The sequence below is a fragment of the Mirounga angustirostris genome, unplaced genomic scaffold, assembly GCF_029215605.1.
Source record: "Mirounga angustirostris isolate CCGP_5_RB_7025 unplaced genomic scaffold, mMirAng1.0.hap1 SCAF_4, whole genome shotgun sequence".
Classification (NCBI taxonomy): domain Eukaryota; kingdom Metazoa; phylum Chordata; class Mammalia; order Carnivora; family Phocidae; genus Mirounga; species Mirounga angustirostris.
The window spans coordinates 85,447,452-85,470,334 of record NW_026991712.1 but is presented as its reverse complement, the minus strand read 5'-3'; the positions used below and the strand labels follow the sequence as shown (position 1 = coordinate 85,470,334).

The 22,883-nt window shown below is 47.8% G+C and overlaps 2 protein-coding genes across 9 annotated transcripts; one reads left to right on the top strand and one right to left on the bottom strand.

Annotated features, from left to right (window-relative positions):
* Positions 1 to 832: 832 nt before the first annotated feature.
* Positions 833 to 21,781, top strand: ANKRD34A (ankyrin repeat domain 34A). 6 transcript variants are annotated; one of them, XM_064588409.1, is made up of 5 exons: positions 3,473 to 3,679; positions 18,202 to 18,396; positions 18,877 to 18,940; positions 19,328 to 19,489; positions 19,606 to 21,781. In XM_064588409.1, the coding sequence occupies exons 3-5, from the start codon at positions 18,884 to 18,886 to the stop codon at positions 20,935 to 20,937; spliced, it is 1,551 nt and encodes a 516-aa protein (XP_064444479.1). In that variant the 5' UTR covers positions 3,473 to 3,679; positions 18,202 to 18,396; positions 18,877 to 18,883; the 3' UTR covers positions 20,938 to 21,781. The 6 variants fall into 6 exon arrangements, with proteins under 6 accessions (XP_064444482.1, XP_064444479.1, XP_045752719.1 ...); XM_045896763.2 differs by lacking the exon at positions 18,202 to 18,396; XM_064588411.1 differs by having other exon boundaries at positions 19,328 to 21,781.
* Positions 7,237 to 19,765, bottom strand: POLR3GL (RNA polymerase III subunit GL). 3 transcript variants are annotated; one of them, XM_064588413.1, is made up of 8 exons: positions 19,630 to 19,765; positions 16,417 to 16,541; positions 10,273 to 10,440; positions 8,940 to 9,008; positions 8,542 to 8,598; positions 8,229 to 8,302; positions 7,984 to 8,097; positions 7,237 to 7,686 (listed from the first exon to the last, which is right to left on the bottom strand). In XM_064588413.1, exons 1-8 carry the CDS (start codon positions 19,656 to 19,658, stop codon positions 7,600 to 7,602), a joined length of 723 nt encoding a protein of 240 aa, XP_064444483.1. In that variant the 5' UTR covers positions 19,659 to 19,765; the 3' UTR covers positions 7,237 to 7,599. The 3 variants fall into 3 exon arrangements, with proteins under 3 accessions (XP_064444483.1, XP_045752725.1, XP_064444484.1); XM_045896769.3 differs by lacking the exon at positions 19,630 to 19,765 and adding an exon at positions 9,835 to 9,964; XM_064588414.1 differs by lacking the exons at positions 8,940 to 9,008; positions 19,630 to 19,765 and adding an exon at positions 9,835 to 9,964 and having other exon boundaries at positions 16,417 to 16,540.
* Positions 21,782 to 22,883: the final 1,102 nt, after the last annotated feature.

The following is a 22,883-nucleotide window of genomic DNA, read 5'->3' as shown; positions in this document are numbered from 1 at the left end:
CAGGTGCCCCATATGCCTTTTAATTTTTAAAGAGCCAAAATCTACATGTACAGCCATTAGAGGAGGTCCAGTTCTTAGTATCATTTACTCATTAGGTCCAATCTGGTATATGAAGATCTGAGAGAAGACAGCAAGAAAACAATCTAAAGGGTGAAAAGAACTAGAAAAGGTAAAATAAACAAGAAAAGGGCAGGTACTTCCACAACTAGGGTCCTTGGCTACCTTGATTCCCCTGAACAGACTAAAAAGGGTGTGATTTGGGTTGAGCCTCTGGGAGGGAGAAGTGTGGAAAGATCTGTCCGAGCACTTGGTCAACAGAAATAACCACGTAGGAGCTGAAGGGTATGGAATGGGGTGAAGGAGTGTGTTTTGTCCAGTTCTCTCAACAGCCTACAGACCCCTTCCTAGCGCTTTCCTTGGATTATCTATCTCTAGGTGATGGAATACATGAGGTAGATATGGAAAATATTTTACTGACCCTCCGATGGCTGGAACCCCCGTCCCAAGCACTCTGACCTCAATAGTTCTGGACTAGAAAAGCAGACATTTTTGTCTCATTCTCTATTCTTACCCCTCATCCACCTCCATTTCCAAAGTTGAAAACCACCCTGCAGAGGGGCTGCAGATCCAGGGCTGTAAGTCCTGGCCCAATAGGTGAGTCTAGAGCCTAGAAAAAGTTCAGAGATCAGCCTTCCTATACTATTAAGGAGAAATAATATAGTGTGGAGTCAAACTATCTAAACCCCAATCCTAATTCCACCATTTAACAGGATGTTCAAGCTTGGGCAACTTGTTTAAGCCTTCAGAGCTACAGTTTGATATATGTGAAATGGGGGATGATAATAATAATACCTACCTCAGAAGACTGTTGTGAGGGTTTTAAAAATAAATGTGAAGTGTTAGAACAATGGCAAACAAGTGCTTGTTATCTAAAATAAAAGAGGAGGCCTATCCACCACCACCTTGACTAGTTCAGTTCCAGGCATGTCTCCAAAATTGTTCTTCCTCTGTGACCTAGCAGAAGTAGGGCCATTCTCTCTCTGCTCCTCTTGATTCCCTTCCTGTGTTAAGGGAACAAAACAGTCTGAGAAGTCCATGTATGGCAGCTGACGCAGCCTGGAGTTGATTGTGGTAGGGGAGGGGTCGGGACTCCCATCTCCAGACCAGGACCAGCCCTCCGCACACTGCCAGCATCTCACGGTATAGCTCAGGGAGCACTAGGGGTTTCTCTTTCATACTCCCAGAGTGCTTCACAGGCCTCTGGATTAACCCTGTCACCCTCTGGAAATTAAATGAGCTGTCTTAATTTTTCAGTATACAACTTCAGGGGAAAGCTCCCCACCACTGAGAGTCATAAACTGGGGAGCAGGGAATGCTGGGCAGACGATGTGACACTGCAAAGAACTCTCAGACTCCTTATTTGAAGGTAATGCATCTCATTTGGTTTTCTTTCCTGCAGTGGACTAGACCGAGCGGCACAAAAGCTAGTGGTGAGCCCTTTGTTGAGGCCCAGTTTAGTTGATATTGGCCATTTCTGTCCTGTCTTGACCTTTCCCTTGGCTTGACCCTGCTGTATTCTTTCCTGGGCCCTTTCTGTAAGGAGAAAAGAACGAACAGACTCTGAAGGCTGGGATTTTTCTGACTCCTAGCTGATTGGTCATCTCTAGGCAACAGGAGTGATGGGAGGAGGAGGAGAACAGAAAAAGCGTGGGTCCAGGACTGTGGCTCTGATGTGCCTTGGGTCCTGGGGTGTCAAGCAAGGTCCATTCTCCTTCTTTGTGGGGGTGATGGAGGTGCTAACTACCTCTCTAAGTCAATCAAACGGTCGGTAAACAGGTTCTTGGAAATGTCCTGGCAGGGCTGGGTGCCCAGCTTGGATATTTTTAACTTTCTGGACAGATGGACAGAAGGATTTCAGTTGTTGGGAGGGAAGGTGGGGGTCAGGGGTGTGAGAGTTATGTTTCCCTTATACGGTTCTGTGGCTGAAGACCCTCCTTGTCCACTTCACCTCTCTAAATTCTGACTTCCTCCTTCATCTACCCAGATTCACAGTGAATCCTTCCTTTGTCTCCCGTTCTCCCATTTCACTCCGTTTCTGGTTTTTCATGCCTGTCTTACCTTCCAACTCTAAGGAGACTTTGCTCTCTGTTCAAGACCCCAAGATCTTTTTAGCTCAAGGATCAAGGTAGATCAAGGAAAGGGTGGTAAGGCTGCTTTGCTTTGCTTGGAGAAAGAAGCCTGTCAGTGGCACCCAGAGGCTTCTCTTCAGTCTTAGCTCTTCAAGCTATCCTGTATCCAAATTCCCCCCTTGCAACTTCACGCACCTCACTGCCCTCAACTCTTGGGAACAGAATTTGAGATCTTGAAAGCCCAGATGAGCCTCATATATCTTTGGAAAGTAGAAGAAATCTTAGTTGGGGTCAGGGGCAGCAAACCAGGGGGCCATTGGTGGAATCAGCTTGCAGACATTTCGAAACCTGTACAGTTTCTTCCTAAAAATTTGAATTGGTGGTAAAGATCTAAAAACCAGATTTCACCAAAAGCTACTGTTCTGGCTTCTTTTAAAAAGCAGTTATATTTGGTAACAAGCAGTCCACATTCCTTCATGGCGTCCACCTGCGAGAGCTGAAGGGCTCTCATTTGCCAGCTTCTACCACTCCCTGCGGTATCACACTCCCCTGCTTCACCCCTTTATACCTGCCTGACTCCTGTCTGGTGTTTAGGTTTGTCTTAAGTTGTTTCCTTTAAGGAGAGCTTCTCAAATATTTCCTCTGCGGGACCCCTAAGATCGGGAGAATGAACCATTTTCCCCAGGGCTTCTGGAACATTCCAAAGTCACCTGTAAGAAGCCAAAAATGTTGTTGAAGTACCTATTTTATGTTTAAAAAGTGCAAATTTCGATTTATACTGCACAGTATATTTGTGTAGCTTAGCATAAAAATAATTTTATCTTCCTCCACCAAATCTTAAAAGTAAAATTGAAACGCTGGAAGATGTACTGTGTGTTTTCTGTAAATCCAAAAATTCCTCACTACATCACCCATAATTAACCCAAGTTAGGCACCACAATGCTCAAGAAGGCACAGAGAGACATGGAAAGAAAGACACGGAGAGAGAGTCAACAAGCAGAAAAGAATATGAAAGACGCTAAGAATGAGTGAGTGATAAGCTCTTTCTGGCCCCAAGTCACACCTCCTGACCTGGCCCAGTCCAGCTCCTGGGAAATTTGTAGACATCCCTGATATCTCTGGACAGGTGTTAGAGTGGTGGCTCGGGGTGAAAAGCAAGTCTCAAAACAGGAGCCAGGCCAAGTAAGGAGACGTGAGGGGCTAAGAGCAGCCAAGTATGGTCAGACGGGAAAGATTGTCTAGGGGCCAGGAGAGAGGCTTGGAGACAGGAAGCGGAGGGTTGAGAAAAGGGCTGGTCAGCATTTGCCCTTTCTCCCACTGAGCCCATCTTTGTTTCACTTCCTCTTACCTCCCCTGCCTCAGAAAAATGAAGTAAAAGAGTTGCCTTGACCTCCTTAGATGAGGGAATCTTCTTTCCAGAATGGCTACATCTCCCACCATAGAAGAGCAGAAGGAGGATGAGTACCAGGGCTCCTTTCCCTGTCCAAATGGGATTTCATCTCTTCTCTCCCCAAGATAGGATATACGCCAGATCTGTGTTCCTGACTTGGGTGAGTTTATTCCCCCATCCTCTTTGGTAAGGCAGACAGGTCTAACTAATCTCCCTCCTATTCCAGGACTTTCAACGCTGCCCTGAATGTAACAAAGAACGTCAAAGACAGGATTTGGATATTTTCCACTAACCATGTATACCAAGAGAAATGGAATCACAGGATGGGGAAGATTAGGGAGAGGCAGGGGTCCAAGTTTTGGGAAGCCCATCTCATAGCTGAGGATCCAGGGAGGAGGAGGAGTTTGAGAATGGGGACTAGTCCCAGACCCAAAGGTCATGGCGACATAGCCTCTCCCTGCATTGGTCAGACCTGGGTCTGAGGAATCCTTGGACCTAAAAAAGGGTCTTAAAAGTCTTGGGCCTTAGCCTCTCAGGTCCTGCAGTTAGGGCTGGATCACTGTCTTCCCACTGAGTCCCATTAGGGTGGCCGGGGGAACCTCCCTTCCCTTTAGGATACAAAACAGCAAATTAAGTTCTGTTGGAGATAAAGCAAAGGCCTTTCTGAGGTGATCCTAGAACTTCTTATTTTCAGCTCTCTGGTCCCAGATGACCTTGAGGAGATAGTGAGGCTCAGCTGGGGAAAGGTCAATGGAGAAGGGGTTACCACTGGTCTGGCCAGATCAGCTAACTGGGCTATTCTTTTCTAGCTCATTTCTCTGTCCTCTGGCCAGACATGATATAAGACGGGAGATGAAGAAGCACCCCCCACCCCCCACCAGCCCCTTCCTCAGTCAGCATCCAAACTGCTTGATGTGAGTCCTGACCTGCAGACTGTGACCTTGAACTCTGATGCAGGGGCTGTCACCTCTTTTGATAGTTGATAGAATTGCTAATCCTCCTGCTACTGGGGCTTAGGCAGTTTCTTGGAAAGGACTGGCTGCATGCCTGAGGTATCTTTAGCTTGCCCAAGCTGAAAATAGGTGGGGAAATCCAGAAGATGGAATGAATTCAGCAAAAGCTGGGCATGTCCTGACTTTTGTTCTCAAAACCATTTAGACTCCTGCAGGTGGATCAACGTAGGCTTGAAGGGTTCCTAGTGGATCTCTAATCCAAATTCCGTCTCAGCTGAAGCTTGCAGACTTGTCATGATTTTCCCAAGGGCACAAGGCTGTGGGGTGGTGAAACTCCGTAACCTGTAACTCCATAAACATATACCCATAACTAGTGCTTTGCTCAGTTGAGACAGCAGCCCTTCCCTTTGGCTTAGTTCTCAACCAGCCCCCGCCTACAGGCCACCCTTCCTTCCTTTCAAAGTTCAAACAGCAATAAAAATGAATTGAGGGAAATCATTGTCTCTTCCTCACTAAACCAGGGGTGCCCTATCCACCCGATATCTGACCTTCCAATTGTGGGTCTCCACTCCCAATCTTCTAAATAACATGTTGCATCCAGGTTTTCCATTCAGCTGTCCCTCAAACCACTTGAGTCCCTGTGAAGTTTGCAAGACCCCACTCTCAAGCTTCCTGCCCACAGTGGGAGGGGACCAGAACCTACGGATGGAACATAGGATAGGGAAGGGTAGGATTCTTGCCAGAGAGCAATCTGCTCAACATAAGCAGGCCCTAGCAGGCAGGTAGCACAGGGCTGAGTGAGCACCGTGTGGGTCCTCTCTAAATGTTTGCAGACGGACCCTCAACCTCTAATCTCTCAGGTGGTCCTCCAGAGATATAAGGAGTTGTGACTGGTTACTGGACCTTAAGCTTCAGCCTCAGCCTGCCCGATGGAACCTATGGAAAGTAGGAGAGAGGTCAATGGAAACAGTCTAACTCTGCCTGGAACTGTTCTGGAATCTGGGGAAGCGGCTAGATCCCATGTCTCTGGCTTTGTTGAGCAAGGTCACCTGCCAAGAGTGGCAGGGCGCCAGATAGGAAAGAATCCAAGAATGGTCTGATCTTTCTAATGCTTTGTTTTTGAGGCAGTACAACGGAACCCAAGTGGTCACTCTAACCTTTGCCCTCCTTTCTCCCATTTCATGGGAAAAGATGTATGTATATAGTGGTGGGAGCAGGAGTGTGTTCCAGTCCTCCTCTACTTTCTGTCTAGAATCTTCTTTATTCTCACTCTTTTAAGGTCCCAGGGATCTGGGGGGCTGGCTGTGCCCCCAACATAGACACAGATATAGCTGATCAGGTTAGGACTGGTATATGTTGGGGAGGGGGACAGGAGGCAAAAGGAGATTTTTCAGTGTCTTTTACATTTGTTTCTTCCTGATTTCTCCACAGCCACAATCACCAGCTAAAGTCTGACTATGGGAAACCCCAGTGACAGGCCCACGGCTCCTCTCCCACCATTCCATGCACTTAACACCTTGGAGAGCTAGAAAAGGAAATACACCAATCAAATTGCTCAATAACTCTGGACTGTTCTCTTTCAATTCCTGCTTCCTACTCTGTTCTCTTGACTGCCTCTACCTTAACACCTATTACCACAGCCAAACCAGGCTTTCAAGGTGCTTTCCCTCAACGAAGTCACAGTCCCTATTCGTTTTTTACAATGGGGTCAGAAAGATCGAACACGAGATTGCCAGTCTCTATCACTTGATGCGGTATATGGAATTCAGTCTGCCTGCCTGAATGTGTTTGGAGAATTTCTTGGAGGTTCTCTTGCACCCCCTCTTCATGACTTTCAAATGTTTTCGTAGGGTCGCTATGACAGCATCCCAGCTATCCGTGCCTGCTTCCTTATTCAGTCCCTATTCTGGACACGCAGCTCGCCCGTGACTGTTGCATGCCAAGTGGCTGGAACCAATCAGCTCATCGAGGGCTTCCTTGGAAGCCAATCAGAGCCTAGGGAAGTGACCTCACCCCAGGGAGAGCTGTGTGGGCGAGAAAGCATCTCTCAGAGCTGAGTGTCCCTAAGTCACTCCCCTCCTCCCCACCCTCCATACTTCCTGTAAAGCGATACCGCCTACCCCCTCTACTCCAAGAAGGGAGTGAGAAAGTCTACCTAAATTCCACAAAGGAAGAACCAAAAGGGAAACTGCAACTCAGCCACAAAGCAGCTTCTGGAAGTGGAGAATGGGGGTTCCTCTTGCACAAACCCATCTTTCAATGTGGAGTCCCCGGGGGGCCTGGAAGAGGGTGTGTGCTGAGGAACAATCAGCACCTCCTCCCTACTCCCTCCCTGCACCTGGCTTTCTTGACTCTCTCTCACAAAAATAGCTGTAATCTTTCCTTGTAAACAAGGACAAGATCAAGGTCAAGTGTGGGAAAGAGAGGGCCCGTGTCCTTGTGAAACATGTGAAAACAGACAATCCATGTCCCGTGGCCTGAGGACCAGAGGTTCGGAAGCCAACTGGTCTTCAGGACATGGGCTGTTCTTCTCTACTCCTCACTCTGAGCAGCCTCATAGATGAGTTCCTGAATGTTCTCTGGCAGGGCTAGAATGGAAGTATGTGTCTCACCATGGGAGTGGAGGGAAGGGGTAAAGGACAGGAAGGCTGTAACCCCCACCCAGTGTCACATTGGACTCTGATGGGTAAGGAAAGAATGGCTCAGCTAGGCACTCCCTTTTTTCCTCCAGGCCTCTCCCACCAGGCCTCACCCTGGACAGAGAGGCAGATAAAAACATTTTATTTAAAAATATAAAGCTGGCCTTACTCCTCCTAACTGCACACACCCCCGATTATCTTTCACTATAAAAAAGTGGGTGGGGGCTTATGTACAGCTCTCTCAGCTCTAACAACTCCAGTATTTCTTTGACCCTTCTTTCTTTCTTTCATACAATTAAGACATTGGTCCTTGGCCCTTTAAGGGAGCTCTGTCATCACTGTCCATTCCTATCTCCAGGGCCAAACAGTTTATCTGGGCTCTAAGCAAATGATTTGCCTGCCCACAAAACCAAATAATAGGGACAGTTACTCTCTGTATCTTAAACCAGAAAGATCCAAAGGTCCAGGGTGCTGTTCAGGGTCCTTTGTCAGTATATAGCCTCATCCATATTGTCATCACTGTCACCCCCAAAGTCCTCTCCATTGTCAAAATACGACATGATGTAATCAGTTTCCTGAAACAGAACAAAAAGAAATCAAAGTCAGGCTTGCTTTCGGCCTTGTCCTTCCTCCCGGTGTGTCAGGCCCCTCCCCTCCCCATGAAACCATCTCAGGCCTGGGAAGTCCCTTTGGCTGCAGTTTGCTCTTGAGAAGAGCCTAGGGACACATGAAATGGAGGGCACGATCCTCCAGGGCACATCTCCTTCGGCTCTCCAACCCTCTAGAGGGAACATCCCTGGTGCGTGGGGTTGAGACCCCCAGAGCTGATGAGGAAGAGATGGGAACTGAGGTTGGAAGGAGAGCTCTTTCACCTCTTCATGTTCTTCTTCATCATACTCCTCTTCTTCTTCCTCTTCCTTCTCTTCTTCTTCTTCTTTCTCCTCATCTTCCTCTGAAGTCACTTCTTCCTCCTTTTTCTCCAGGGTCTTATGTGGAGATGAATAGAAGAAGAAACTCAGACTCAGTTCAGAGAAGGGAAAGAATGAAGCACACATGGGCCAAAGGACGGGGCACGGGTCTGGGGTCCAGGTGGTCTCTGTGCACATTTCCTCCTTACCTCTAGTTTCTGTATTGTTTCTTCCTTATCTTCTGTGTTCTTAGGGGGCCTCTTGGGAATCAGGATGGTGGTCCCTGGTCAAGGAATCAAAAGGTGAACCATCAGAGAGCAAACTTCCTTATTAGCTTTCTACCCCGCCCTCTCGCACAGACGATGTCACTCTGCTGCCCTCATGTGGCCACCATGGCATCCAGCTACAATACTGGGTGGAGTGGGTAGGAACTGGGAGGGCAGGCAAGACCACCCACAGACTCTGGCCCTCCAGCTGATGAAGGAAATCTCTCTTCTGCCTCCTTTTCCCAGATACACTCACGTTCCTTTTGTAGCTTCCGCACTCGGATCTTTAGCTCCCTGGGTAAACGTCGCCAATCTGGGAACAGCAGGAACATAAAAGTCAGTAAGACTCTGCCTGGGGTCTCCTATGAATAACTGGTTTTAAAGGAGAGGTAAGAGACAGGTAATGGTGAGGAAGGAAGGGGTTGGGTCAAAGTTGCTTAGAACAAAACTGTGGCTTGGATGCCTCTAGGAAAGTGGGGCTATTTAATAGGTTTTCGGGGAGAGTCGGAGAGTGTTCTGGAGCACATCTAGGGCTCCAGTTTGTACATACTGAGTAGAGTGGAGGGAGGAACAGAGAAAGGTGGGCGGGTTGGTGGTTTGTGGCATCTTGAGGATTTAAAAAAAGGGCAGTCAATGAAAGGGCCCATCACCTACCAGGGTTCCAATCGATGGCATTGTCAATCGGCCCTGACATCTGATATTTGTCTGAGTAACGCTCCACATCTGAGGGGTCAGAGGCCAAGGGTCAAAGTTTTATCCTTTCAGAGCCCCGGAAGAGGGTTGTTCCTGAGGGCCCAGCCCTCTCAATACTTAGGCATTGTCTGTTCCTTCACCCCAAACCCAGAGCCCAGGGGCTCAGCTTCCATGAGGACCTTCAACACTTTGCCACACCAAATTTTTGTTTTTGTCATCTCCCTTAACCCAAAGGCATGGCCATATTGAGAGGTAGTGTGGTACATTGGAAAGTACACTAAAGAGCAAGAGATCAGGGTTCAAGTCTTCCCTTTACTCTTTGTTAATGGGGCTACCAGGCAAGTCTTTCATCCCTCTGAGCTTCAGCTTCTAAGGCTTCAACTGGAAAGCACTGTTTGTCAATACACTCAAACACTGCACTTCCACACCAGCTGGTAAATATCCACTATCCCAAGCCTCCCAATGACTCCCCTTCTCTGGTTCCTCCTGGTCTCCTTGGCCTCTCCAGAATCCTGCTAACCTTAGGAGGGCTTCTCAGACACCCAGCGTCAGCCTCCCTTCTGATTGTTTGGTGCCTGTAATATCCGACCTGTTAACCATGTTGATATATTCCATTTAAACCTAAGAAATGAGCACCATGATGCTTAACCTCTTACTATCCCCAGACTGTCGTGAGACTCAGAACAAACCACGGATACTAGACTGCATTTCAAAGGCGGGGATAATTGTTATGATCTCCCCAGCTAGACAGTGAGCTTCCTGCACCTCTCCTGGCCTCTCAGGCCCCCAGTGGTGCCGTGTATAGGGCACTACTCATGAAAGGTGCTCAGAACATGATGCTCGTGTTCCAACTGACCTCTCTTGGGGACAGCTGGCCGGATGAAGTAGGGGAGCTGCCTCATGGCCCCTCGCAGCTCCTGCTTCAGCGCCAGGACATACTCCCCTTCCTCTCCTGAGGGCAGGGGCACTGGGCGGAACTCCAAGGGCTAAGGAAGCGGGGCAGTGGTCAGTCCAGGGGAAAAAAAACACTAGAGTACAAACCTAGAAGGGACTCTCCCCCCAGTTCAATCCAATGCTCCCACTGACCAGGGGGCCAAAGAAAAATGGGGGAAGCAATACAGCATTTTGAAAGCTGGGGAGCTGGGAGTGTAAGAAACTACTTTGCCTGGAAAACATCCCATGTGAGTTGGAAGCATAGAGACAGGCAGGGGCAATATGAGTGTTATGGTGGCCCACGAGGAATCCAGGATCATATACTGTCAGCCAGGGACAGACAAGGGGGACAGACACTCACAGGGAAGAGTGGAGAAGGTTGCAGGGTGGGTGGGGGCAGAGCATCCCCCTTCCCAATGCCCACAGCCTCCATGTTGAAGGTCAGCTGGCCCCGGCCACGACCCCGGCCCCCACCCCGACTGGCCATGGTGGAGGGGGCCTGAGTATTCAGTGATCCAGTGAGAAAAACCTGATAAAGACAAAAACAAAAAGAAAAGTATAGTAGAATGATGGGAAGCCAGAGAGGTACAAGGCACTCAATCTTTTCTCCTTAGGACCCAAAGAGCCAGTGTAATTCAACAAATTTTGATGGGGAAGGCATTGTACCAGGCAGGGTATTTCTGGAAATACAGACGTGGATGAGACATGGTCCCAACAGGACAGATAATTGCAGCATAGTGTAATTGTAGAACAAAAGGGAAAGTGGGGGTGCCTGAGTGGCTCAGTGGGTTAAGCGTCCGCCTTTTGATTTCGGCTCAGCTCATGATCACAGGGTCATGATCTCAGGGTCGTGAGATGGAGCCCCGGCACTGACTCCACGCTCAGTGGGGAGTCTGCTTGGATTCTCTTTCTCCCTCTGGCCCTCCTCACTCTCTCTCTCTTTCTCAAATAAATTTAAGAGAAGGGGGGGAGTGATTAGACCCTTGGATAAAACTTCCCTCCATCCCCGAGATAATTTGATATTTGTCACCATCTGCATATCTCCAATAATCTTTGAATTCTTTCTCTCCCTGACTTTCCACACCCAACCAAGCCCCAGGGCAATCCAATGCAATGACTTTCAGCAAAACATTCACTAAGCATCTACTATGGAAAAGGTAGTGTGCCAGGCACTGTGGGGGCACAGGGATAAGTCATTAGTCTCACTGTCAGTGGTGGGAGGTAGGAGTGAGGAGAACCATTACAATCAATTTATTTTTTTTTAAATACAGCTTAGAAGCATGGAATCTTAGAATTGGAAGGACCGATAGAATTACCTAGTCTAAATTCCCTCCCAATGCAGTACTCCACTCTGTAAGTTATTAGTCATTTAAATTCCAGTGGCATTTCCTGGAGAGAGGGTGTCCATTCTCTCCCAAGGCAGCCCATCCCATAGTGATCAACTCTGACGAACTGAAAGTTCCTTCTGCTACTGAACTGAACTTTGCTTCTTGTCATCAATCTTGAGGGGCCAGTCAGAGGCAGATAGGATGGAGGATAAAGTTATCAAGTGAAAATGAAACTTGCAAGAAATGATATTCCAGTGACAAAGAGCACATCTAGCAGCCAGATCTTGGTTTCTAATACCATTTTCCAACAAAAGGAACCAGGGCTTCTTGGAGAAATGGCTGGTTCTAGGGCTGGGGCAGGAAATATATAACGTGAGCTGGAAGCATCTTCTCGCGCCAGAAAGCAAAGAAGTACTCACAACAATGACACACACACACACATCAGTGGGGCTATGTCAAAAGGGCATAAGAGTCAACCGAAAAAGCTCCCAATGGCCAAAGCTGGAAGAATTTGAGCAATAAAATAAAGTAGTATTAGATTATAACCCCATAGTATAAAACAAATATCCATGAGTCCACACTGATATAAATAAATGATTAAATAAGTTAATACATGGGAGGGGGGAAGACAAACCTCTCATGTAGAATTTCAAATAAATTATGTAGACTCCACCCTGAAGAGGGGGAGTATAACTTTCCACTCCCTAAGTGTGGGTGATGTATAAGGAATTTTGTCTAATTCAACTTAGGAAAGGGGAGAGTAACTCTACAGTGGAGAACCTGGACAAACACTACCTCAGTCTGGTGACCAAGGTCAACATCAACAATATTAAATTACGTTGCTAGTAAGGGTACGTACCCTAAATAAGATGGGAGAAGGGAGAAAGCTAGGAAGACTGGGATGGTGAAAGGAGGCTTGATGAATCACAAGGTCTCAAGTTTGGAAGAGCCCTCAGAAATCATGTATTCATTCATTCAGCAAATAATTATTGAGCATTTACTATATGCCAGACACAATGCTAGACAACAGGGATTATAGTGAATCTTCTACTCTAGACTTATAGCCTTCCTCTGATAAACCTTATTTAGTAAATTGTTATACAGTTTCTATTTACACATCTTTAGTAAGAGGACTCCCTATCTCACTTTGCAAGTTATTCCATTTTTGGATATTTGTTCTTCAATTAATATCCAACAAATACTCTAAACAAGAAATATATGGCTCAACAAAATGCCCTAGTTGGTGAAAAAAAATGATTTAGAAATATGTATAAGGTCATCTATTTTGTCAAACACACACATACACATTGTTTTATATGCACATACACATTTATGATGAAAAAAAGTTGTTCTTGAAGGATACATACCGAAAATTAATGTTGGCTAATTTGAGGTGATGGGATTTGTGTGGTTTTTGGAGGGGGCGGTTATGTGTACTTTAAAGTTTGTTTTCTATACTGAATAGGTATTGCTTTTTTAATAAGAGAAAAATAGTAATTTAAAAATTAAAAATATAGCAACAGAATAGTAGATGAGATTAATAATATGTAGCAGGAAGGAGAGGGTAGAATATATGTGTCTGAGGAATTTGGAAAGTTTAAGGTTCAACAAAAAATGTGAGGAAAAAATGGCTGTTCGTTAACAGATTAAACTGTGATCTGATTGAAAGAACATATTAGGGGAGAAAGGATGTCTCATGGACACTAGAGAAAGAGAAAGAATTTGTGAGCATGTCTTCAGGCCCTTTCAAGGGAAAGGACACGCTAACCAACTGGTTTAGGTAGCCTTCCACCTGACAGACACAGTTCTAGCAGTGGGGATGGGAGCTGGTTTGATCGCAAAGCAGTAAGGAGTCAAGAAAAGGTTGTAAGCTTTGAGGTTAGACAAATCAAATTCCATTTCCAGACACTAACCAAGTAACCCCCAAGGATATGAGGTAAAAGGAAGACAAAATTTTATTTAATTGAGGCAATAAACTGGTGGTTGGAAACTATAAACCATCCATTTCTACCCAACTCAGGTCAGGAATCTACGGTGTGTCTCTTCTATTGAAGATTGTGATTGAGTCTGAATTCTTGAGGATATTTAGGGTCTTCCATAATCTGGTCCCAAACTGCTTTTCCTTATCGTCAATCCTCCCTAGAGCTCATCCTTGTACTCTCCTTCCCCCAAACAACATCTCATGTACGTGATACTCACTCTAGTAACTATATTGTGGTAGAAATTAAGAAGCCAGTTTCAACAAAACATACAGAAAAACCATTACATCAAATTTCAGAAAGGCAGTACCTGTAGCAGTTAAGAACGTGGATTTGAATTCCAGTTCTGTCATTTCCCAGCTACACAACCTTTAGCAATTAACTTAATATCTCTAAACCTGTTTCCTCATCTATAAATGGGAATAATAATAATAAAACCATCTTAATTCATTCAACAAATATTTACTGAGTGCTTGTTATATGCCAGGTACTATTCCAAGTGCTAGGATATAGCAGCGAGCAAAACAAACAAAAACTGCTGTGTCCATGGAATTTAAATGGAGCTTACATTCTTGTAGAGTTATCAATATACAGATATTTCAAGCCATGAGACTGGCTGGAATGCCTAATGGAGTAGATGTGAACAGAGAAAAAAGAGATCCAGAGACTGAGGCTCTAGCACTCTAATTTGTACTCTAATATTTTGGATTTGCTATATTTATGATAAATAAGACAAGGAGTTAACCCTCATTATATGAGAACTCATGGAAATTCAAATAAAAAAATTAAATACCAATAGAATAACTGTGCAAAGGACATGAATAGGCAATTGACAAAAGAATGATTAGTAAAACCAGTCTTCACTTACTTATCAAATAGACAAAGACTTAAAAAATAATCAGACTGCCAGTTTTTTTTTGAGATGGGCACTCTCATACCTCATTGGAAGGATTGTGTTTATACACAGTCTGTCAGGGGAGCAATTTGGCCACTTGAATCAACAGCCTCTTAAATCATCATATCCTTAATCCAATAATCCTACTTTAAAAAAATCTATCCTAAAGAAATTGTCAGATATGTAAGTACAAGGATGGTCATCATAGAGCTATCCATGGTAGCAAAACTTCTGAAATAACCTAAATGGTCCAACGAAGAATGAATGGTCAAAAAAAATCAAATGTCCATTTTAGACCGCTATGTAGAAAGAAAGAAAAATGACTTCAAATAATATTTAAAAGTAAAAAAAAAGTTCACAATATAAAGTGGAGGGAAACATGATATAAAATTGTATTTGTTGTATAGCCTGATTTACATAAGATACACATACACATATATATGTATATATGAAGAAAAGAAATTGAAAGGATAAGTATTAAAGTAATAATAATGGGGGCGCATGGGTGGCTCAGTTGTTGGGCGTCTGCCTTCGGCCGGGGTCGTGATCCCAGCGTCCTGGGATTGGGCCCCACATCGGGCCCCCGCGTCGGGCTCTCTGCTCCGCAGGAAGCCTGCTTCTCCCTCTCCCACTCCCCCTGCTTGTGTTCCCTCTCTCGCTGTGTCTCTCTCTGTCAAAAAAATAAATAAAATCTTTAAAAATAATAATAATAATAAAATAAAGTAATAATAATGGTTATCACCAGATCATGCTCATGAAATAATAAGCATTTTGATTTATACCTTTATGTGTTTCCAAATTTTCTAGAATAATAGGCATTTTGATTTATACCTTTATGTGTTTCCAAATTTTCTAGAATAAATGTATATTACTTCTCTAATCAGAAGCCAAAAGGGATGGTTTTATTTTTATTTATTTATTTATTTTAAAGATTTTTATTTATTTATTGAGAGAGAGAGTGATAGAGAGCATGAGAGGGGGAGAGTCAGAGGGAGAAGCAGACTCCCCGCTGAGCAAGGGGCCCGATGCAGGACTCGATCCCGGGACTCCAGGATCATGACCTGAGCCGAAGGCAGTCGCTTAAACAACTGAGCCACCCAGGCGCCCCGGGATGGTTTTATTTTTAAGAATGCTACTGGAATTCAAATCCATGTTCCTAACCAGGACAGCTCCCCCTCTTTTACAATGAAAGTGAGGAATGCATTTTGTTGAGCTATGTATTTGTTTAGAATATTTGTTGGATATTAATTGAAGAACAAATATCCAAAAATGGAATAACCTGCAAAGTGAGATAGGGAGTCCTCTTTAAAATAGAAGCTGGATAACAATTTACTAAATACAGTTTATCATAGGAAGGATGCATGTCTAAAGTAGAGGATTCACTATGATCCCCATTGTCTAGCGTATGTCTGGCATATAGTAGGTGCTCAATAAATATCTGTTGAATGAATGAATGAATGAATACATGATTTCTGAGGGCTCTTCCAAACTGCGAGACCTTATGATTCATCAAGTCTCCCCTTACCATCCCAGTCCTCCTAGTTTTCTCCCCTCTCTTGACTGTGGGAGCAATTATATTACAAACCACTAATTTAAGAGATCTTAATTAGATATTGTATTGTATTGTATTTTGTCTTTTATTAATTGTTCCCCAATTACGTTAGGAGTTTAAACTCTGCCTTCCCAATCAATTCCATTCAATTAACCTTTATTGGGCACTTCATATTAGGTACAAGAACCTGCCTACAAAACCTTATATTCTCAGAAGAACAGAAACATTAGAGAGCGCGCTAAGGGCTCTAATGGAGAGGTATGCATAAAATACTATCGTCAGACTGGGGAACGGTTAATTCTGAAAAAAAGAAAAAAAAAAAGAAAGAAAGAAAGAAAGAAAAAGAAGAAAAAGATAGTCCAGGAAAGCTACAGGTAGGAGGTAATATTTCAGCTAAGTCCTGATAGATAACAGGAGTTTGTCAGACTCTTAGACAAGGGAATAATACAAATAGATTCGGGGGAAGCTGATGCCATAGCAAAGAGTCAGAGATACAAGAGTGAGCCTTCCTCACTTTGTGCTTTAACATCTCTCCCCTATGCACGAATGAAAACTGCAGTTATCTGGTATATAATCAGTACAGCAATGGGAGCCCTGAAGAGAAAGGGAAAGAAGAGTAGGAAACCAGAAGGGGCTAAATCCAACAGGCTGCCGGAAAGCGTTGTCTATCTATCTCGCAGCTTGGCCCTGGTGAGCTAGATCGGGAGGTGAGGGACAGAACCAGGTCAGAGCCACCAGGACGGAGCCTTACCTGCCGCCCCTCCCCCACGCAGAGCCCACGTCGCAGCCAACTTGAAATTTGCTGGTCTTCCTCTAGCTGCTGGCGCTGTAGGTCCGCCTCTCAGAGCTCCCCATTGGTGAGTTCTCCCGGCCAATCTAGGAGAAGAGGAGGAGGGAGATCCGCCCACTTGAAGCCGAGGAGAAGTAGGGAGGGGGAGAGTCAGCCGGAACCCAGGCTCGGGAAGCCCCGCGCGGCGCGAAGGGAGATGGGGTTGCAAAATCAAGCAGGGGTCGGTTATTTCCGACCTCATCTCAGATGGGAGAGCTCCTGGCTAGCGAGAGTCCACAGAGGGAACCTGACACTTAGATCTCACCGAGGGACTCTGTTGAGGAAGCTCCCACAGATAAATGAAAGTGTTGTTCGTTAGGGATGAGTCTTTTTGGGACTTGGGCTTCCCAGCCTGGCCCCTCCATTACTCCAACCTTCCCTCTAGTCCTACACTGCTTCCCTCCAGCACCATAAATGAATACTTCTTTTCTATTTTCTTACCCCCCCCCCCCCCCGCCCCTCAAGGGTTGCTGCCATGTCTGTGAGATGGGAGGAAAGTTTGGGGAAGGAAGGATTAAGAATCAGAGAACCAGAGTTGGGGAGGCAGGACAGAAGCCCAGTGTTTCCCGCATTTTCTATTGCCTTCCAGCTCCTTCTAGCCCTTGGTGAAGGAGAGCACGGTGGCGAGGGTGAGTGGAGGGCAGTGGTGGAGAGGAATCCTACTTTCATACACACACACCCCACAAAAACAACCCCAGAAATAGAGGGAAAGAATAATCCAGAGTAGTGATAAAAGCTAGGAGTTAGTCAAGAAGACTGTCCCACGTGTCAGAGAAAATGGCCCTGGGAGTGAAGCCTCTGGACTTGGAAGGCTGCAGGTGTAGTGGCAAGACCTGCAGTCTTTGGAATAGGACAGAGACAGAGCTGTGAGGCTTTGGAGAACTTGCTTAACTTTATTAAGTCTCAGTTTCTTCATCTATAACAAGGAGATTCCTACCTTACAGCGTTGTTCTGAGGATTTGATATAATGTATGTGAAGTACTTAGCATATAGTTAGTATCCAACAAATGGTAGCTAGTAAAAATGGGTAGCTTCCCTGCAATATTTCTCCCCCTCCTTCTCCAGAAACATTATTTTTGGTATCTTGTGTCTGGTGGCTTCCAGTCTGAATTATCTCAGGTGAGTTTTCCAAATCCTTGGGATTTTTTTCCCCTCATCTTCCACTTCCCCTCATGCCTTCCAGCTGGACACAAACTCCTTCCTAAAATATGCAGATGGAAGCTATGGTAACCATGGAGACCGGGCAGGTGGCAAGGAGAGGCAGAGACAGGCAGCAGAGAGACCCATTATGATTGCGACAGATAGGCAGAGAGAATACTTAGGGAGCGATTGGACAGAGACCTTCAAGCAACATGGAAAAATAATGAGTCTAAGCAAGACTGAGTGTAAAGAGATGCAATGAGAAAGGGATGTGTTACAAGGTTCGCTCTTCTCTCTGCCTCTTTTCTCTCTCCCTCTCCCCCTCCAAGAATATGGGGAAGAAGGCATCTGGGAATGCCACCTGGTGTAGCTAAAAATGACCCAGTATATCCATTCTCCTCATACTTATCTGAGGTTTGTACAAGGGATCTGAGGTTCAAGTTTATCTGTGCTGTGTGTTCCGTTTGGGCGGAGATGGAGTGAGGATGTACCGCTGCGTCTGGCTCCAGCTCTCCCTGACATGTAAACTGCAAGGAGGCAGCCAGATCTCTTGCTCTCTCTGCGCAGTATGGACTCCGGCTGTGGATCCCAATCGCCTCTCTCCACCCCTCTGCACAGTGTGCCATGTGCTGTGTGTGGCAGGTCAGATCTGGCGCACAGACGCGCATAAACACATCTAGCGCGGAGAATGGGGCTCTGCTCAACGAAGAATTGGGATGGCCCCAGTCTGGGTCGCAGAGGAGTCTCCTAAGAAACATTTAGGTTTGTTGGGGCTGAGGGGAGGTCGGCTAAGCGAGAGAAGTCAGGATTGGAACCTCTAGGTTTTGAGGCTTTATGTGTGCATGGGTGGGGGAACGGTTTGGTGCCCGACGCCCCCACCCGCAGAGACTAGGCTATAAATAGCAAGGCAGAGCTCCGCCCCCCCCCCCCCAAGCTTCTCTCCTCCCGAGCCGGCGCCTTGCCCGGGGCGCACCGGGAGGAGGGACCAGGATCCGGTGCCCGGGCGCAGATACTGACACCAAGGGAATCCGGGTGCCCCTCCCCACGCCATGTGGGCCCCCGGGAGCCCAGCTCCGCCACCTAGGCTGCCCCATGGCCCTGGCCTCAGTCCTGGCCCGGCGGAGATCCTGCGGACATTCAGGTATCTATTTGGGCGCACCGCCTGGGAGGGAAAGAGCAAGGAGTGATGGGGAACATAGCAGGGGCAAAAGAAACCCCCAATTCTCCCCCCACCCGTTTTAGGTCCCAAATGCAAGCTGCTTCCCTCCCCCCACTCAATATTTGGGGCTGTGGCAACCTAAAAGAGGTTAGGAATGGGACTTGTGTGTGAATGTATGGGTGCATGTGTGTGGGTGGGTGGCGTTCAGCATCCTAGAAAGGGGTATTCCAAGTGCGATTAAGAAAAGGGGGATGCTGGAAAGGTCTGAGAAGCCGTGGGGTGAGGGTGGGGGTGCGGTATCCCTGCGCGTGCACGTACGCATTTGCACGCGCGCTCGTCCTTCAATGCGGGTGCACCCTTCCCACCTCCTCAGGCATGCGCTGGGGGGAGGGGGCGGCTCAAAGGCATGAGTTAGAGGAAGGACTGTGTGCCGTGCCGTGCCGTGCCGTGGAGATCTCCCCACGCCGTCTCCTTCCACCGGTGCCTCAGTTTCCCTGCCTGAATCCGTCAATAAGATCTCTCTCTTTCTCGCAGGGATTGGCTTCGCCACTGAGCCCTCAGGCCTCCGCCAGCCACCACCCCCACGTCCCTAGACATCCTCGGCGGGCCCCAGTCCCGGCTCCATTGGTGCTCTCGCCCCTGCCGCAGCTATGCTGCACACCGAGGGCCACGCTCTTCTTCGGGCCGTGGGTCAGGGTAAGCTACGCTTGGCCCGTTTGCTTCTGGAGGGAGGCGCCTACGTGAATGAGGGTGATGCCCAGGGGGAGACTGCGCTAATGGCGGCTTGTCGGGCCCGTTACGACGACCCCCAGAACAAGGCGCGCATGGTACGCTACCTCCTGGAGCAAGGCGCGGACCCCAACATCGCAGACCGCCTGGGGCGCACCGCGCTGATGCACGCCTGCGCCGGGGGTGGGGGCGCCGCCGTGGCCTCGCTGCTACTTGCCCACGGTGCAGACCCCTCAGTGCGAGATCACGCGGGCGCCTCGGCGCTTGTCCACGCCCTGGACCGTGGGGACCGCGAGACCCTTGCCACGCTGCTAGACGCCTGTAAGGCCAAGGGCACGGAGGTCATCATCATCACCACCGACACCTCGCCCTCGGGAACCAAGAAGACTCGGCAGTATCTCAATTCCCCACCGTCCCCGGGGGTGGAGGACCCTGCTCCCGCTCCTCCCAGCCCTGGGGTCTGCACGTCGCCTTCCGAAATCCAACTGCAGGCTGCAGGAGGAGGAGGAGAACGGGGATTGCTATCCCCTCGCGCTCAGGAAGAAGAGGAGAAGCGGGACGTATTCGAATTCCCTCTTCCTAAGCCCCCTGATGACCCCTCCCCTTCTGAACCGCTCCCCAAACCACCTCGTCACCCTCCAAAACCACTCAAAAGGCTCAACTCCGAGCCCTGGGGCCTAGTGGCTCCTCCTCAACCGGTCCCACCCGCGGAAGGGAGGCCGGGGATCGAGCGCCTGACCGCGGAATTCAACGGCCTGACTCTGACCGGTCGACCCCGTCTTTCCAGACGTCACAGCACGGAAGGTCCGGAGGATCCGCCCCCGTGGGCGGAGAAAGTGACGGGTGGGGGTCCTCTCTCTCGCCGAAACACTGCGCCAGAAGCTCAGGAGTCTGGTCCCCCTTCAGGGCTGAGGCAGAAACTGAGCCGCATGGAGTCGGTGGAGCTCGATACCCCCGGAAATATTTGCCCCGACTCGCCGGAGTGCAGCCGCTTGTCCCTGGAGCGCCGGCGGTACAGCGCCTCCCCGCTGACCCTCCCTCCAGCCGGCTCGGCTCCCTCCCCGCGCCAGTCCCAGGAGAGTCTGCCAGGGGCTGTATCTCCGCTGAGCGGACGGAGGCGGAGTCCCGGGCTGCTGGAGCGGAGGGGCTCGGGGACGTTGCTCCTGGACCACATCGCGCAAACGCGGCCGGGTTTCCTGCCTCCACTCAACGTCAGCCCCCACCCTCCCATCCCCGACATTCGCCCCCAACCCGGAGGTCGGGCGCCTTCGCTGCCCGCCCCTCCCCAGGCGGGGGCGCCAGGCTCTCCCAGGACCAAGCGCAAGTTGGTGAGGCGCCACTCCATGCAGACTGAGCAGATCCGCCTGCTAGGGGGCTTCCAGAGTCTAGGCGGGCCAGGGGAGCCAGGGCGCTGAGAGGAGTGAGAGGAACCAAGGAGGGTGGGGATCAGGACCTTGATGGGACAGGTGGGAGAACCAGCTCACACACATACCACGGACATCGAGGTCTTTTGCCTGTGCTCCTGGGCACGGTGCACGCACACATGGGTAAAAAAGTGTCCACAAGCACAGCACTCTTATTCACAGGGAAGGGTAAGTACTCTCTCGACTGGGCATATAGACACATACATTCATGTCCTGGTCACTTCACATGCATATGGGGATACTTGTGTACCCATCCATAGGAATGGCACACACAGGGCCACTTGTGCTAGGGCCCCAAGTGGGTCCCAAAGTCACTTGCATTTGTTCAGAAGCCGTAGGGAACCCCTACTTATGGATAGTCTCCAATCTTTTTGCCCTTTTGCAGAAGCAATCCCCTGCTTTCCATGTATGCCCTGCAACACAGCCCGTTCACGACTTTGCACACTCTGCCCTCTTCCTGGATATCCCAACCTGTGTAGGTCTTGCTTCTCTCTCCAGGCCTGGCTCCTTGTTCACACCCTGCTTCCAGCCCTAACCACTTTTCAGGATATCTTCTTCACCCTCCTTGGGGTTTTCCTGCAGCAACCCTCAGCTTCAGTTCTGCTGCTGCCCTTCCTGCTCTCAGCTTTACTTCTCAACTTCCTGCTTTTTATTCCCACCTTGTTCCCCTAACCAATACAGGAGGTTGTCTCATTTTCCCAGGGAGTGGGTCATGGGCTCTATGCTGCTCTTCTGTCTGTCTGGGCTTATGAACACCCCCACAGGTAGAAGTGGGGAGTAACCCTAAATCACTCCTCTCTCCACTTGACATATCAAATAAATGTGTTCAGAAGTCTCTGTTTTGTCACTTCTGCCTGAGGGTGTGGGGTATGGGGAATGAGGAATGGGGAGGGAGGATGATGCTTACTATAGCTCTAATGATCTAGGGGATACTTAGAGGTTCCAGCCACCTTCTTTGCAGGAGACCAACTGACCAGCTGTGGTTGCAGAAGAAAAGACAAGTGTCCTGTGTCCTGAAGGTTTTAAGGCATTTGACAGGCTTTCATTCGCTCAGGCTCCCCTATGTCCATCCTCAAATTCTTTAACTTAAGATTTCTAAAAAAGTACCTCCTACAAAAATTACCTCCGTCCACTATCAACAAATATCTCAGTAGATTGACTGCCCCTCTTTCAAACTTCTTATTTTGTGACCATTCCCAGTTATTCCTTGGGGTTCTAATTTTCATCTCACCAGGTGCATTTCATCCATTTTTTTCTACTTCTTTTTTAAAAAGTTTTTACTTATGTAGTCTCTACACACAAAGTGGGGCTCGAACTCACAACCCCGAGATCACGAGTAACATGCTTTTCTGACTGAGCCAGCCAGCTGCCCCCATTTTTTTCTACTTCTGACTTTTATTTCCCCGTCCTGAGCCACGGCACAGTGGGGAAAGAGAGAGAGAGAGAGAAAAGTAGTATAACCTCACCTAGGTAAGAATGGCATGATGGTCAACTGACAAAGGATGTGTAGTGTGTATCTGTGTGCATAGGTGTGTGTAAGAGTAATCCGAGGAACCCAGCCTGACAGGTTATGAACAGGATAACTGTCTTAATCTGCCCCCTAGACTTCTCAGTTTTCTGGTTTCTGCATATATTCTAATTCTTTCTCACTCTAACGGGAGGTAAGGGAGCAGCCCATTCCACTCTTTCTCACGGTTTCCCCCAACTTAGAATAGGTAAAATCAGAAAATTACCTAACGATGCATGGTATAACGAAAAGATCAAAATATTGGGAATCAGAAGGCCTATGTCTGAACCCCTCTTTGCCATCTCCTAGCTTGAATTTTGGGCATTTTATCCAGCCTCTCTGAGTGTCCATTTCCTTATCTGTAAAATAATAAAATCTAGTTAGTCATTGTGATTATTAAATAAGACAATGCTCTAAAGTACATTGCGCA

Bases quoted from the DNA above. Each gene is read 5' to 3' on its own strand.
- ANKRD34A (XM_064588408.1), top strand. From the start codon at position 3,587: ATGAGTACCAGGGCTCCTTTCCCTGTCCAAATGGGATTTCATCTCTTC. The intron at 3,680-19,327 runs GTGAGTTTATTC...TCTTTCTCGCAG, and splicing joins GATCTGTGTTCCTGACTTGG to GGATTGGCTTCGCCACTGAG. The intron at 19,490-19,605 runs GTAAGCTACGCT...GACGACCCCCAG, and splicing joins TCTTCGGGCCGTGGGTCAGG to AACAAGGCGCGCATGGTACG.
- POLR3GL (XM_064588413.1), bottom strand. From the start codon at position 19,658: ATGTTGGGGTCCGCGCCTTGCTCCAGGAG. The intron at 8,599-8,939 runs GTAGGTGATGGG...TGCTGTTCCCAG, and splicing joins TGCCATCGATTGGAACCCTG to ATTGGCGACGTTTACCCAGG. The intron at 8,303-8,541 runs GTGAGTGTATCT...TTCCTTGACCAG, and splicing joins GCGGAAGCTACAAAAGGAAC to GGACCACCATCCTGATTCCC.